At 43.5% G+C, this 14,674-nt stretch overlaps 1 protein-coding gene across 1 annotated transcript; it reads right to left on the reverse strand.

Moving 5' to 3' along the window:
- Window positions 1–3,191: 3,191 nt before the first annotated feature.
- LOC138785216 (calcium release-activated calcium channel protein 1-like) lies at window positions 3,192–12,890 on the reverse strand. The gene is made up of 2 exons (XM_069960891.1): window positions 12,482–12,890; window positions 3,192–4,546 (listed from the first exon to the last, which is right to left on the reverse strand). Exons 1-2 carry the CDS (start codon window positions 12,713–12,715, stop codon window positions 3,992–3,994), a joined length of 789 nt encoding a protein of 262 aa, XP_069816992.1. The 5' UTR covers window positions 12,716–12,890; the 3' UTR covers window positions 3,192–3,991.
- Window positions 12,891–14,674: the final 1,784 nt, after the last annotated feature.

Here is a 14,674-nt window from a genome sequence, read left to right on the forward strand (position 1 = left end):
CCCATTACAATTATTGCACCTTGGATTTTTTTTAATTTTTTTTATTAATCCCCGGAAAACCCCTCAACATTTTCTAAGCACGTCACAATTACTAGAGTGAAACATTATAACATCTTGAATACACCAGTATATACCAGTGGATATTTTTGCATTAACCATTGCACACCTCATAATGTAAGATTTGTGAAACTAAATATATATAATATATATATACAAATTTATATATATTTTAAAAAATTATGTGACCGTTTTAAAAAAGGAAACTATAGCCAAACCTATAGCCATGCATTTACCTACCATTGTGTGGTTATATATTTATTTTTTTATGTACATCTCTGTGTGTATATAGCTAAGGGTTTTAATGGCCATAAAATAACTATTTAAGGTCTAATATCTTTATGGATACGGTTCCCTTAAAGTATATTGCGATTACATAGGCCTGTTAGCAGCTCTCTGGGCAGGATGAAAATTTAGTATAGGCATTAACTGAACTGTGTGCCGTCCTACAAAAAACGAGCATAAGTATAGCAAATATTATCACTCCATTGTGAATGACATCACTACAGACAAGTTGTCTCAGCAGAAGCAGGAACCACCAGTGAACGGGCGATATTAAAATAGCAGTTGCAGGAGGATGGGGCAGGTAAGTGATTTTTATTTTTTCTATTTAATTGAGCCATATGTAAAAAAAAACAACAAAAAACCCACAATGTTATGTCACTTACCTGTCCTGCTCCACTACCAGTTTCTGCAAAACATCTGCAGATGTGCTGTGCAGACAGCCGATGTGCACGACCACTTGGCAAAGATAGAGGATGGGCATTTCCTGTCTGTATGACACATCGGTGGATGATTTGCAGTAGACACCAGGATGGCCTGGCAACCAGCAGCAGCGTTTGACAGGTAGGCATACATTGTCTGTTATGTTCCCAGCAGCATCTTGACCATGACCAATAACCAAACAATCCCTTTAAGCTTTCTTTATTGCGTCAGTGTGTATTTTTATAATACATCAAAATTGCCATAAGGTCTTCTCTGGGTATGAGCTAACCTCACTAAATCCTGCCCAATACCATTTTATTACACATATACTGTCAGACTGGGTTCACACTGCGTTTTTGTAGTGTTTAATGGATGCTTACTTTTTTTTAAACCATATTTTATTGAAAGGATACTCCTATATATGTACAATGTGGTGATACAAATGTTTTACATGTATTTTCCATTTGCAATGTAAAAATAAACACCTGTCATATCTACATGTTTTGCCTCCTTTCCATAGAACAATTTTACTATGTTACATAACAGAATTATTTGCATTGCTGCATTTTATGGCTGGGTTCACACACAGTATTTTTGCTCAGTATTTTAGTCCTCATTTTGCAACCAAAACCAGGAGTGGATTGAAAACACAGAAAGGCTATGTTCACACACTGTTGAAATTTAGTGTGTTTTCAATCCACTCCTGGTTTGAGGACCAAAATACTGAGCAAAAATACTGTGTGTGAACCCAGCCTATATCTGCATATTATGTCTACTTTCTGGAACTACAAACACCGGCTGTATGTATGTGGGGCAGAAACAAAAAACAAAACAGAAAGAAGAAATTCCTTCTAATAATACCAAACGATCAGCACCGCTCCTCCGTCACACAGCTTTATGCCCGCACAATTCTTAGGTCATTTTCACCTTTAGGTGAATTAACTGTCGGCTTGTATCCAGCACCTGTTTTCCCCCATAAAACAGATATGTTAAACGAACTGCAAAAACACAGCGTGAACCCAGCCTTAGGGACAGTTCACACAGAGTAAAGCTGGTGGAACTCTCCACAGTGAAATCCTTCCAGCCTCCGTGTCATACAGGCAGTCTATGAGACGGCTCGCACACCTTCTCTCTCCGCTCAGAAGAATGTCAATTCTCCCAAGTGGAGAGGCGCACAACCCTCCCATAGACTGGCTGTATGACATGGAGGCTGACGGGATTCCACAGTGGAGAGTTCCGCCATGGAATTCTGCCAGTTTTACTGCGTCTGAACTGGCCCTTAAAGAAAACATCAGAATACACTGGTGGTATAAACTATGAAACTATAACACTTTTTTTCAATATTTTTTATCTTTTAAAGATTACAAATTCCATTATTTTGAATTTCCAACCTTAGAAACCGGTTATTCCTGGAGTGACCACTACATACATGACACAGAGAGACTTCCTGTTAATGTTACTGACAATAGTGCAGCTTAGCACAGGAACTGTGATTTCTTGCAGTATGTAAGGCACCATTCACTTCTCTTCCCACAGTGTTTTCTTACTTTCTCTGGATACACGGGTCTCAAGAGGAAATAAACTTTGGTAACTTATTATAGATGGGTGGGGGCTTTTCCATCACCTAAACAGAGCTGCACGAGAATGGGAAATATACTAATATCTCTTAAGAAAACTAGAAGGTCAAGTTTACATAATACTTAGCCCTTTATACTCTGTAAAGTCTTGATTGAGTGGAGTTAAAGCTTTTCTTGCACAATACCTGGTCACGATTTTGCTATCTGTTTAATGTTTCCGTTTTATAAAAAAAAAAAAAATGTGGATAAAATGGATTTTTAAAAAAACATTTTGTAGCACAAAAATTTGGTTGACTGTTTTTCTGTACATTCAAATGGAAACATTCCAATATGATACAGTGAGACGGATAGCAAAATCATAATATGAAGCAAGCCTAAGCATTAGAAAGTGTGTGCCGCACCATTGTTCTTATAATATGGACACCCAAATCACATAGGTAGCACCCGGACCGCCAACTGGACGTCCAGGTCCAGATCCCAAAGGATTTCATGTCCCTAAAATAAACAGAAGTGCGAGTGTAGGCTACCACAATAAAGCTTCCCCAAAGCAAATGACGGCCACATCTGCGCTATAGTTTCCCTTTTTAATCATAACAATCTTGGCACAATGATTTCACATCATTATACAAATTTTTTTTTTTTTAGCCAAAACCACTTTCTGCAATTTAATTACGAAATCCGAATATAAAATTTTTTTTTTTCAAAAAGTGATTTTTGAAGAAAAAGAGGCTATACCTGTAGTTATTGCCATAACCGGGCAGAATGCGTTAGAATTTTTAAAAGACATTACTGCAGCTGGGTGCGCCAATAAAAGAGATAATACTAATGTATAAAGTCATTATTCGTCCACAAAACAGGTCAAACACGTATACAGCATCTTTGCCGATGCATGGGAGGCACTTCAGACAACGTGGTAAACGTACGCAAAAGATTATAAATGTGCGAAAAAGGCTGTAAAAAATAACGCTGATAGGGACCAACTAGAAGGAGTCTCTGCATATATACATAAAACACTCTAAACGTTAAATAGTCAAAGCAATCCAGTGGCTCACACACATGGTTATTGTGGCATGCAAAAAAAAACAAAAAAAAAACTTTCGGCTAACTTTCCTGCATGCAACTGAAGACTTCCAGTGACACCGACAAGCAAAGCAGCCAAACAGGCGGTGCTCACCCCGAGAAGGGGGCATAAGACAGCTGTATTCTTCCTAACAATCATACACATGGGAACAATCCAGGCAAGCATGCTGCGGTGTAATGCAACAGTGAAAAGTGTATTCCTCCGAGCTGCTCAAAAAAGGTCTAAAGTGGGACTGGTCCACAGCGTCTCAAAACCATTAATAAAAAAAATTAAAATTAACAATTACAATGAAGAAGAGTTCCAAGCAGCTGGACGTGGACCTGCAAAAATCCACATTCTGCCCTGAGAGAGCTAGATCTTAGGCAAACTGAGAATGCATAGATATTCCCTCCCTTTTCACGCTGGAAGATGTTCTTTAAGAACCGAAAAAGCTCTAGATTTGATTTCGAAACTCCAAAAAAAAGTGCATTCTTAGTATTAAAAGAATTAGCCCTTCCTGAGCGGCAACTCAGCCCCTCTTCTCACACATCCAAAACATCATAAGACACAAGCAATGAACCCTTCGTAACATCTAGGGGTAATGAGCGGGGGATTGGACAGAGTCTTCTCTGTGGTCCAATTGGTCCTGAAGTTGGGCCAGTTCAGCGAGTTCGTTCAACTCTTGGAACTGTCGATCTGTTTTGTGACCGACGAGCGACCTATAAAAATGAACGGCAAATACTATAAAAATTAATCCGAATGGCACCATGATGCTGGTTGACGCTATTGCCGCTTCCGTCCCGGGACTGAGGTAGGTGTCGTTGACTAATGACTTGGGACTGTTCACTGGTAGAAATTTTACCCAACAAAGCAGCACGACCTCGGCGAGGAAGAGAAGAGTTCCGATGACGGTGGAGAAGGCCCACGCCAACTCAATGTAACAGTGCATCCTTTCGTGAGGAGATTCCTTAACAGAGTTGAGATTGTGGACGTTGCTCACAGCTTCAATGTTCGGTAGAATGCAGGTGCTGATCATGAGTGCAAATAGGTGTACAGCAACCAACACAGTAGTACAGGCGCTAAAAGTTATGAGGAGGCCATTGGGATATTCGTGAGTCGCATCGAGCTGGACTTCAACCATTGCAACCTAAGAAGAGAAGGAAAGAGGGAAGAGTTACAAAAATAGGTCCATAAATGAAGGGGAAACAGATCCCAACATTAAAGAGGTTGTCCCGCATAAACTAACTTGTCCCCTATGTACATGGAGATCAGCGGGGGGTATGGAAGTCAGAACCCCCCGCAATATCTTACTTGTCCCACGTTTAAGGCGGATAACCTCTTTACTGTTTACATCCAGTTTTATTTTTAGATTTAACCTAAATATTTGAAGGGGTTATCCAACACTAACACATTTCTAACATGTTGCTGACATATAAGAAAATATAACAAACATGTTATGCTTACCTCTCTGCGCTCCCCCGGTGTCCTGTTGTGGTGTTGCTGGTGAAACAGGCTCTTCTCAGGAGTGACAGCCTGCTCAGCCAATCACTGGCCACGGCGCTGTCCAGTCTTAATCACAGATTGGCTGAACGGGGTGTCACTCCGGCGGCTACAAACAGTGGAGCACACCAGCAGCACTGCACAGGATACAGGAGGAGGGCAGAGAGGTAAGTATAACATGTTTGTTATGTTTTCTTACATGGCAGCAACATGTTAAAAAATGTGCAAGCGCCAGATAAGCCCTTTAAGAGTTGTTGGTGAAATTTTTTTCTATTATTATCTATATTTTACAATAATCCTGGAATCTTGCAGCTTTCAGTCTGTGCACTAGACCTAAAACTAAGCTGATGTGTACAGATCACGTCATCCTCACAGACAGGAGGACAGTGACAGCTGACACCAGTATATATAGAACCCATGTCCATGGAGCTTGCTGTAAAACATTCACCTCTTCACATATCCGTGTGCAGTCCGCGGTATATATGGCCCCTGTGCTGGCTGCATATCAGAGGCTGTATGTGTATAATGGGTTGCACACGGTTGTGTGAAAAGGGCCCGAATGTTGTCAAGATGACTGCCCCATAATAATTCAGTCTAACAGTACCTATCAGCTGCTGTACGTCCTGCAGGATGCACATTAGGTGTGACAGGTGTATACCCATTCATAACGTTGTTCGCATGCTCAGTGTTCTTTACGTACATGCTGGAAAAGAGATCCGTTTCAGAACATCCACTGGTAACCCATAACAAGAGTGCAGCTTATTCCAGCTATTTGGGAGATTTCTAGTCATATTCAAGGGATTAGGAAGGCATTACTGAGCGACTTAGAGGAACATAACCATGGAGATGTCAGACTTATCAAAGCAGGAAAACTAATTAGCTTTATTTTACAACAATCCCCTGCTTTATGGTAATGGTGTTTACGCAGTACGCTGGATAAATCAAGGAGAACGCCGTCTACCTGCCCTTTAAAGGGGTTGTTCACCAAAATTATTTTTCTTTCAAATCAACTGGTGCCAGAGATTTGTAATTTACTTCTATTAAAAAAAAATCTCCAGTCTTCCAGTACTTATCAGCTGCTGTATGTCCTGTAGGTGTATTCTTTTCAGTGTGACATAGTGCTTTCTGCTCAGAGCAGTAGCAAACCCTTTTAGAAAACCTCTCCTGGTCTGGACAGTTCCTGACATGGACAGAGGTGGCAGCAGAGAGCATTGTGTCAGACTGGAAATAATACACCACCTTCTGCAGGGCATACAGGAGCTGATAAGTACTGGAAGACTTTTTTAATAAAAGTAAATTACGAATCTCTGGCACCAACTAATGTGAAAGAGGAAAAAAAATTGGTGACCAACCCCTTTAATAGTCTTTATCTGAACAATCTTCAATCCTTCACATGCAGCTTTCAGTGTGTGTGTATATATATATATATATATATATATATATATATATATATATATATATATATATATTATATGTATATATGGGAAAGTAAGTAATAACCTCCAAGGTTTACAAGCGGCCAGGATGAACACAAATCATTTCAGGATTTTCTTTTTAATTAAGAAATTCCTCGTCCCATTGAGCGACGTTAGTTTAATGTCAGGAACCAACGTGAAGTCTAAAGCCAGTAACGCCCCGCGCTCGGACAATCGCCCATTTATCACTAACTTCACGGAAAGCGAATACAAACAGAGCAGGACAGGATGTGATCCTATTCTGACACGCTCGGGTCTAAGGAAACACCAAGGGTGGGAACGTGTCAATTCTAGGCAGATATCCGAGCTGTCACCAGCAGCGAGCCCCTGCAACCATGTGACGTCCAATTCACTTTCTGTACAACAATGCAATGGGCAGAATCCAGAGGATACGGAAAAATAAAAATGATGAAAATTACATTTTCTAAAATTATTTTTCAGTGCATGTTGCATAACCCCAAGCAACCTATGAGAATGAGACGCCCGTACAGCTACTTGCACAGTCCGACCCCCACCTCCCAATATAGCTCGGAAGGATCAGGTTTTAGCATCAAGTCAAACGCAGGCAAAAGACTCTCTCCCTTTCTGTAGGCAAATCCCAGAAGCCAGGCAGTCGGTGCACCCAGATATCTGTAGCTGCCCCCTCATTTATTGGGTTGTTTTCCATCAATGCATCAGTACTTAAAGGGGTATTTCCATCTCAGCTTGTTAGGGTGCATTCACACTGACGAATAGGCGAGGACTTTAAAGCGGAATCCGGACGTGTATTATGCTTAAATTTTGGCCTGTAGAAAAATTGTCATGTCAATTATTTGGGCGGATTCCGATAGAGAAATGCCGTAGAAGTCATTGGGGCTTTAAATTTCCACTTTCCGCTTCTATTCCACCAGAGCTGAAGGGGAGGAAATTTCAAGCAGAAAACTTTCCTCTACAATTCCTCACCTGTGATTGCTGGAGGTCTGACCGCTAGGACCCCCACAATAGACACAATTATTATTTGGTTCCCTTTTATCCGTTCACTGTACGATCAAACTTTTTAGGCCAGTACAATTACATCTAATTTATATATAGTGGATTTTTTTTGCTTTATAAGATGCACCCCTGATTTACACAACTAAAAACAGGGTCACACACACCCGGCCACTGCCGCACGCGTCATACACTTTAAGAAGCCCTTTTCACAGTCATGTGACTAATCATATAAGTGTGACATCACACAAGGTCCTGCAGGTCCTTTAGTTCTCAATGTGGGTAAGTTCCTATGGCGCTTCACATGTAGGAATCTGAGAGTGTTGCACAGGATGGGGGGGGGGGGGAAACAGATCAACCAGTGCCCGACCATTAGGGAAGCAGCTAGGGTGGTCTGACACTCTTGGGCCGCCCTGTCTTCAAGCTATAAGGGGAGGGGGTTTCATCACACTGGGGGCCAATGGGCGAGGTTTTCTATGGGGATTTGCTACTACTCTGGACAGTTCCTGACATGGACAGAGGTGGCAGCAGAGAGCACTGTGTCAGACTGGAGAGAATACATCACTTCCTGCAGGACATAAAGCAGCTGATAAGTACTGGAAGACTGGAGATTTTCTAATAGAAATAAAATACAAACCTATAGAACTTTCTGACACTAGTTGATCTGTTTTTGGTGAAAAACCCCTTTAACAGTGGAGATAAGCATGCTTGGGTTGCCCTCATCTCTAGTTAAAGGGGTACTCCAGCGGGGGGGGCATTTTTTTTCCTGGGATCGGGGAGGAGGTGACGTCCACTCACCTCCCGGGTTCCAGCGGCGGGTCCTGCATCGCGGCGCTCTGGTCCCCGGCCGCTTTCTGGTGTCTGACGCGGGCCCGAGACGTGACAGAGGCGGGATCTGAGCGGACTTGAAACGGATCCCGCCTCTGTCACTGACTGGCTGAGTGGACCTGAGACGTCACATCTCAGGCCCGCGTCAGACACCAGGAAGCGGCCGGGGACCGGAGCGCCGCGATGCGGGACCCGCCGCTGGTACATGATCAATAAATAGGAAAAAAAAACGGCCTTAGCAACCAGAATAAAGCTGCTGTTGTACAATTTGCCGTCCCTATGAAACAAACAGGTATACAGTACATTACTACACACCACCCCCGTATTATTATTAAATCTTGATGGGTAAATCTTGTGATGAAAGCCGGAGCTAAACGGCACCGCGGCAATGTCCTAATCTATTAATACTTGGATTTCATAATCCTGAAGTATGCCGAGGCTTAGCTGCAAGAAGCGGGGCCAGGACGCCCGGCAAGTGTGCACACGGCTTCTATACACTCCTGCTGGGAGAACAATAGGAACCGGGAAGCTCTGGAAAGATGGAAACCCTAAAAACAGTCAAACATGTACAAAATGATTCTATCTGGTAAAATCGATAGGTATTTTTGGCCTAGTACCAATGTCTTTTGTACGGCATATAAAGTTACATTATGGATGAGGCCTATATACATACACACATACTGGGGTTGGGGTTTCTTCCCACTTAGGGTCGGGCCGCCTCCAGTGCTTCAGCCTGGGCCTGGTGGTACAGTCACTTCAAGGGGTTGTTCACCAAAAACATTTTTTTTTTTTTTATTTATTTCAAATCAACTGGTCCCAGCAAGTGCCAGAGATTTGTATTTACTTCTATTAAAAAATCTCCTGCAGCAAGTGGAGTATGGCATTATAAACTATGGTACATTTACTGTTACCATGACCAGCGGACTTCCTAAAGAACCAAGGGGCTCGCTCATAGAGAATCTGAAGAATCCTGGTGACTGGTCCTCCCTTACCTGTGATGCATGCTGGGACTTAGTGACTGCTTTTGTAAAATACTGCAGGGCCGTCTGCATTCTCTATTTTATAAAATCTATTTATTTATTTCGAATCAACTGGTGGAAGTGCCTGAGATTTGTAATTTAATTCTATTTAAAAATCTCTAGTCTTATAGTACTTATCAGCTGCTGTATGTCCTGCAGGAAGTGGTGTATTCTTTTCAGTCTGACACAGTGCTCTCTGCTGCCACCTCTGTCCATGTCAGGAACTGTCCAGAGCAGGAGAGGTTTTCTATGGGGATTTGCTGCTGCTCTGGACAGTTACTGACATGGACAGAGGTGGCAGCAGAGAGCACTGTGTCAGACAAAAGAATACACCACTTCCTGTAGGACATACAGCAGCTGATAAGTACTGGAAGACTAGAGATTTTTAAATTGAATTTTAAATTACAAATCTATATAACTTTATGGCAACAGCTGATTTAGAAAGAAAAAAAAAACTGGTGTACCCCTTTAAGTCTTTTTGCTACTGTACTGACACTATGCATGTCCCTTTGATGAATGACGGTGCTAGAAGTTCCAAAGTCCGGTCTGTAGCGCATCGTCCGTGCATGGACTGTAATTATGGAAACGTGTGAATGCCCCAGCGTACAGAGATAGACTACTACTACTGCAGCACATTCACCTGTATCACTGGTTTTTGATTGTTTTGTGATAATCATGGAGAAAATAATAGGCGAAAAAACATACAATATATAAACTGTATACAATATGGTGTATGCTACTGCCCAGCAAACGTGGCTGATCTCAACAAAGTTACACAGACAGAGCGCACCACCACCCAGCAATATTGTGTCTGTACGACTAGAAAAAAATAGATGAAGGGATCCTTGCATCCCGAAAGCTGACAATTCTAACAATTTTTTGTTGGCCAATAAAGGTAATCACTCCTAAAATACTTTGATCACAAGTGCATGCTGGGACTTAGGGTACCTTTAGACTGAGAGATTTATCTGACAGATTTTTGAAGCCAAAGCCAGGAATGGATTTGAAAACAGGAAAAATCTCAGTCTTTCCTTAATGACCTGTTCTCTGTTTATAGTCTGTTCCTGGCTTTGGCTTCCAAAATCTGTCAGATAAATCTGTGTAAAGGCACCCTTAGTGACTGCTTTAGTAATACACTGCTAGGCCATCGGAATTTTCTATTTTATTAAAGGGGTTGTTTATTTCTTTCATATCAACACGTCCCAGCAAGTGCCAGAGATTTGTGATTTACTTCTATTAAAAAAATCTCCAGTCTTCCAGTACTTATCAGTTGCTGTATGCCCTGCAGAGTGCTGCCACCTCTGTCCATATCAGCATCTGTCCAGTGCAAATCCCTAAAGAAAACCTCTCCTGCTCTTTAAACTGGAAAGAATACATCACATCCTGCAGGACATACAGCAGCTGATAAGTACTGGAAGACTTGAGATTTGAGATTGGTGATTTGGCAGGGAACACAGGACTGGATTAATGCTCACAGTATTTGGGGCTTTTTTTTTTTTTAATGGTGCGTTCACACCTACAGGATCTGCAGCTGATTTTCTGCAGAAGATTTCATTTAAATAACTGAACACAGCATCAAATCTGCTGCAGATCCTGTAGGTGTGAACGCACCCTTAAGCAGTAAAACACGTATTTACAGCTTAAAAAGTCCCTAAAGTCAATGAAAATACAGCTGGTAACTCGGTAACTTTGTGAAGAGCCGGAATTACCTCACCGGGGTGCGAAATCACCAGATGTCCCATAGACTTAGGGCCCTATTCCACGGGACGATTATCGCTCGCATAATCGTTAACGATAATCGATCCGAACGACCGCTATTACGAAAGACCTGAAATGGTTCACCCATTTACATGGAACGATAATCGTTACTTATGATCGTTCTTGCGGTCGTCTTGTCGTCACTATTGCGAACGACGTCTTATTCAATGCGAACGATTTGCGAACGAGCGATGATAAAAATAGGTCCAGGTCTTATTAAACGATAAACGATTTTAAACGAACGATAATCATTTAGATTGGAACGACTTAACGATAATCGTCCCGTGGAATAGGGCCCTTACATTGCAGTTCAAGATCCCAAGTGCCGGGATGATAAAAGAAATAACGTGCTCTTACCTCCCCCGACTCCAGCGCTGGCGGCTGCATACCATCGCTCCGGTCCCCGGCTGTGCGGTTCGCTCAGTCAGTCAACGGCCGTCAGACTGCCTGAGCTGACCGCAGACATCACGACCTGCTTAGACCAGGAAGCAACCGGGGACCGGAGCGGCAGTACGCGGCCGCCAGCGCAGGAGCGGGGGAAGTAAGAGCAGGTTAGTTCTATTATCCTCCCCAGCACTTGTTAAAGAAAATTTAAAAAATTCCATTTTTTTTTTTTTGCTGTTCCCATCCCAGAAAACAGCTGGTGCGCACATCTTCAACCCCAAAATCCTGACCAGATAGTGAGCACGTACACAGCCTTCTATCTAACCCTCTGTAAGAATACAATAGAATATTGTACAATAGACAATAGAACGGACTGCTACTATGTTATTCTGTACAACAAAAAAACATTAAAGTGTGATCCTACGACACATTAAAGGGGTACTCCGGCAAAAATATTTTTCTGAGCACTAGACTGGAGAGAAGACACCACTTCGTGCAGAACATACAGCAGATGATAAGTACGGGAAGATGAAGATTTTTTAAATAGAAGTAATCTGTATAACTTGGATTGGAAAGAAAAAGATTTCTGCAGGAGTTCCCCTTTAATACTATACTGCGATGTGATCGGCCAGCACACGGACACTGACGTACTATCACCCCCACTAGTGTCAGTACAGGTACACAAATCTTCACTGTATATCAGCAGAGACCCCACTCCTAAACCACGGGGAGGGAACCTTAACTCGCCAGCTGGTGCAAAACTACAGCTCCCAGCATGCCTGGGTGATGAGAGCTAAAGCTTTGGCTGTCCAGGCATGCTGGGAGTTGTAGTTTTGCCTTAGATGCCCGGTGGGTTCCTCACATGGACGGGCTGCAGACCCCCCCCCCCTCACCTAGCGGAATGTTCTGGGCGTCCTTCATGATCACCAATATATAAAGCATCTATATATCCTCCTATATGCAGCAGGCAGCAGCCAGAGCGCAGTACAAAGTGACAGCCAGAAATCAATGGGATCCGCTGACATAAGTGTGAACAGAGCCCCAGACCGCAACCGCCGTGTAACACAAGCGGAAACCGATAGCAGCCCTGCGGTTCCGGCACGGTGTGAACAGGCTCATAGACTGGAGGAAGCCGCGTGCGTCTCTTACCATGGCGAATCCGGAGAGCAGCGCCGAGGTGCGGCTGGAGGCTTTGAGCTTGGCCCGGCTCAGGTAGAGCTTCCTCCAGGACAGCGCCTGCATCGAGTGCTCGTTCAGACTCATGAGCTCCGCGTAGCTGCGGCTTATCCACTCCGGGTAGGACAACCCCTCCTCCTCCTGCTTCACCTCCTGCTGCGGCTGCGGGCGGGATCTCTGTGGTAGGGCACTGCGCTCCGGGAACATTTGCCCTCAGCCTAGTAGAACGCGCCCATCCGCCTCATGGTCCGCACCGGGAAACGTCAGAGCTTCCTGGGAAGACGAGTAGAGCGAGCGCCGCTGCAGGCCTCCACCAGAGAGGGCGTCACCCGCCGTGTCCCTCACAGCAAACTGACCGCTCACTTCTGCCAACCAGCTCTGCTGCTGCTGCCGAGGCTACTTCCGCCAACCAGCGGCGACGTGTGCGCATCACTCAGCAACTTCCCTCATTACTTCCTGAAGGAAAGTGTACTTCTGGTCCTCCTGCGCCCTCTGCTGGTTGGAGGTTGGTGTTGTGGTTCTAGAGAGAAAAAATGACAAGTTACCTGTTGTTTTGACTTCAGGTGTCAATGGGAAATAGTGTTTGCTGCGTTTACACGTAACGATTATTGGCCCGATCGTACGATTAGCGATGTCGGATTTACGATTTTTTTTTAATAACGATCAGCGTTTAGACGGTACGATATATCGTACGAAAATTCGCACTGCGATCGTTTAAGCCTATCTCACACATTGGTTAAATCGGCGAAGGACTGTTCACACGGAACGATTTGCGAATTTTTTGCGTACAATGAACGACGATTTGCTGACCTGATGAAAGATGACGATGTAAGATTTATCGTGCGTCGTTCGATCGTTCGCTGCGTTTACACGTACGATTATCGTTCCAATTCAACCGTTATCACGCAAATTCGCACGATAATCGTTACGTGTAAACGCAGCATAAAGGTGGGTTCTATTTCACTTCTTTCGGCAGATAGCGGAATACGCCGGCCCATAGAATGGTGTCTATGGAGCCGGCGGAAAGGCGCGCGGCCGTGCGCGCAGACATACTGCAGAATTTCGCGGACATTATCCACGAGAATTCCTCAGTATGAACCCACCCTAATGGTCCGTTTACACTAAGCGATAATTCGCCCAATCGATCCTTTAACGATCTTGCAGCAACGATTTGGTTTTTATAACGATCAGCGTTTAGACGAATAAAATCGTAAGACAAATAGTTTGAAAAATCGTAAGATCGCTTAAGCCCATCGCACACATAGGGTGAATCTTTCAAAGACTGTTTACACGAAGCGATCTTCAAATTTTTAGCGATCGACCAACGATGATTTGAGAAAATGTTGAAAGATCACAATGAACGATCTCTCGCTCGTCACTTGATCGTTCGCTGTGTTTACGCGAGCCGATTATGGCTCAAATGCGATCGTTACCCCGAAAATTCGAACGTAATCGTTCCATGTAAACGCAGCATTACATTCACACCTGCTGTATACATTACCTGTCTGCTTCTCCACCTGCGGCGTTGTTTGGCCTAAGTCAGTATTCTGTAAACACACAAATGCTGCGTTTACATAAAGCGATAATTCGCCCAATCGATCTTTTAGTGATTTTAAAGCAACAATTTGGTTTTTATAACGATCAGCGTTTAGACGGAAAAAAACGTTAGAGAAATCGCTATTGCGATAGTTTTTAAGATCGCTTAAGCCCATCTCACACATCTGTCAAAGACTGTTTACACGAAGCGATCTGAAAATTTTTAGCAAACGACCAACGACAATTTGAGAACATGTTGAAAGATCACAATGAATTGTTCCTCGCTCGTCGCTTAAACGTTTGCTGTGTTTACACGGTACGATTATCGCTCAAATTTTCGCGATAGCAATGGCATTTGAGCGATAATCGGCTCGTGTAAACACAGCGAACGATCAAGCGACGAGCGATAAATCGTTCATTATGATCTTTCATCAATGTTCTCAAATCATCGTTGGTCGTTTGCTAAAAATTCGCAGTCGCTTTGTGTAAACAGTCTTTCACCAATTCACCCCGTGTGAGATAGGCTTAAAGGGAACCTGTCACCCCCCGTGCCGGGGTGACAGGCTCCCGACCCCCTGTTAGAGCCCCCTATACTCACCTAATCCCGCCGGGTCCCGCTTCTGGATCCGG

This window comes from Dendropsophus ebraccatus, chromosome 3 (genome assembly GCF_027789765.1).
Source record: "Dendropsophus ebraccatus isolate aDenEbr1 chromosome 3, aDenEbr1.pat, whole genome shotgun sequence".
Lineage (NCBI taxonomy): Eukaryota > Metazoa > Chordata > Amphibia > Anura > Hylidae > Dendropsophus > Dendropsophus ebraccatus.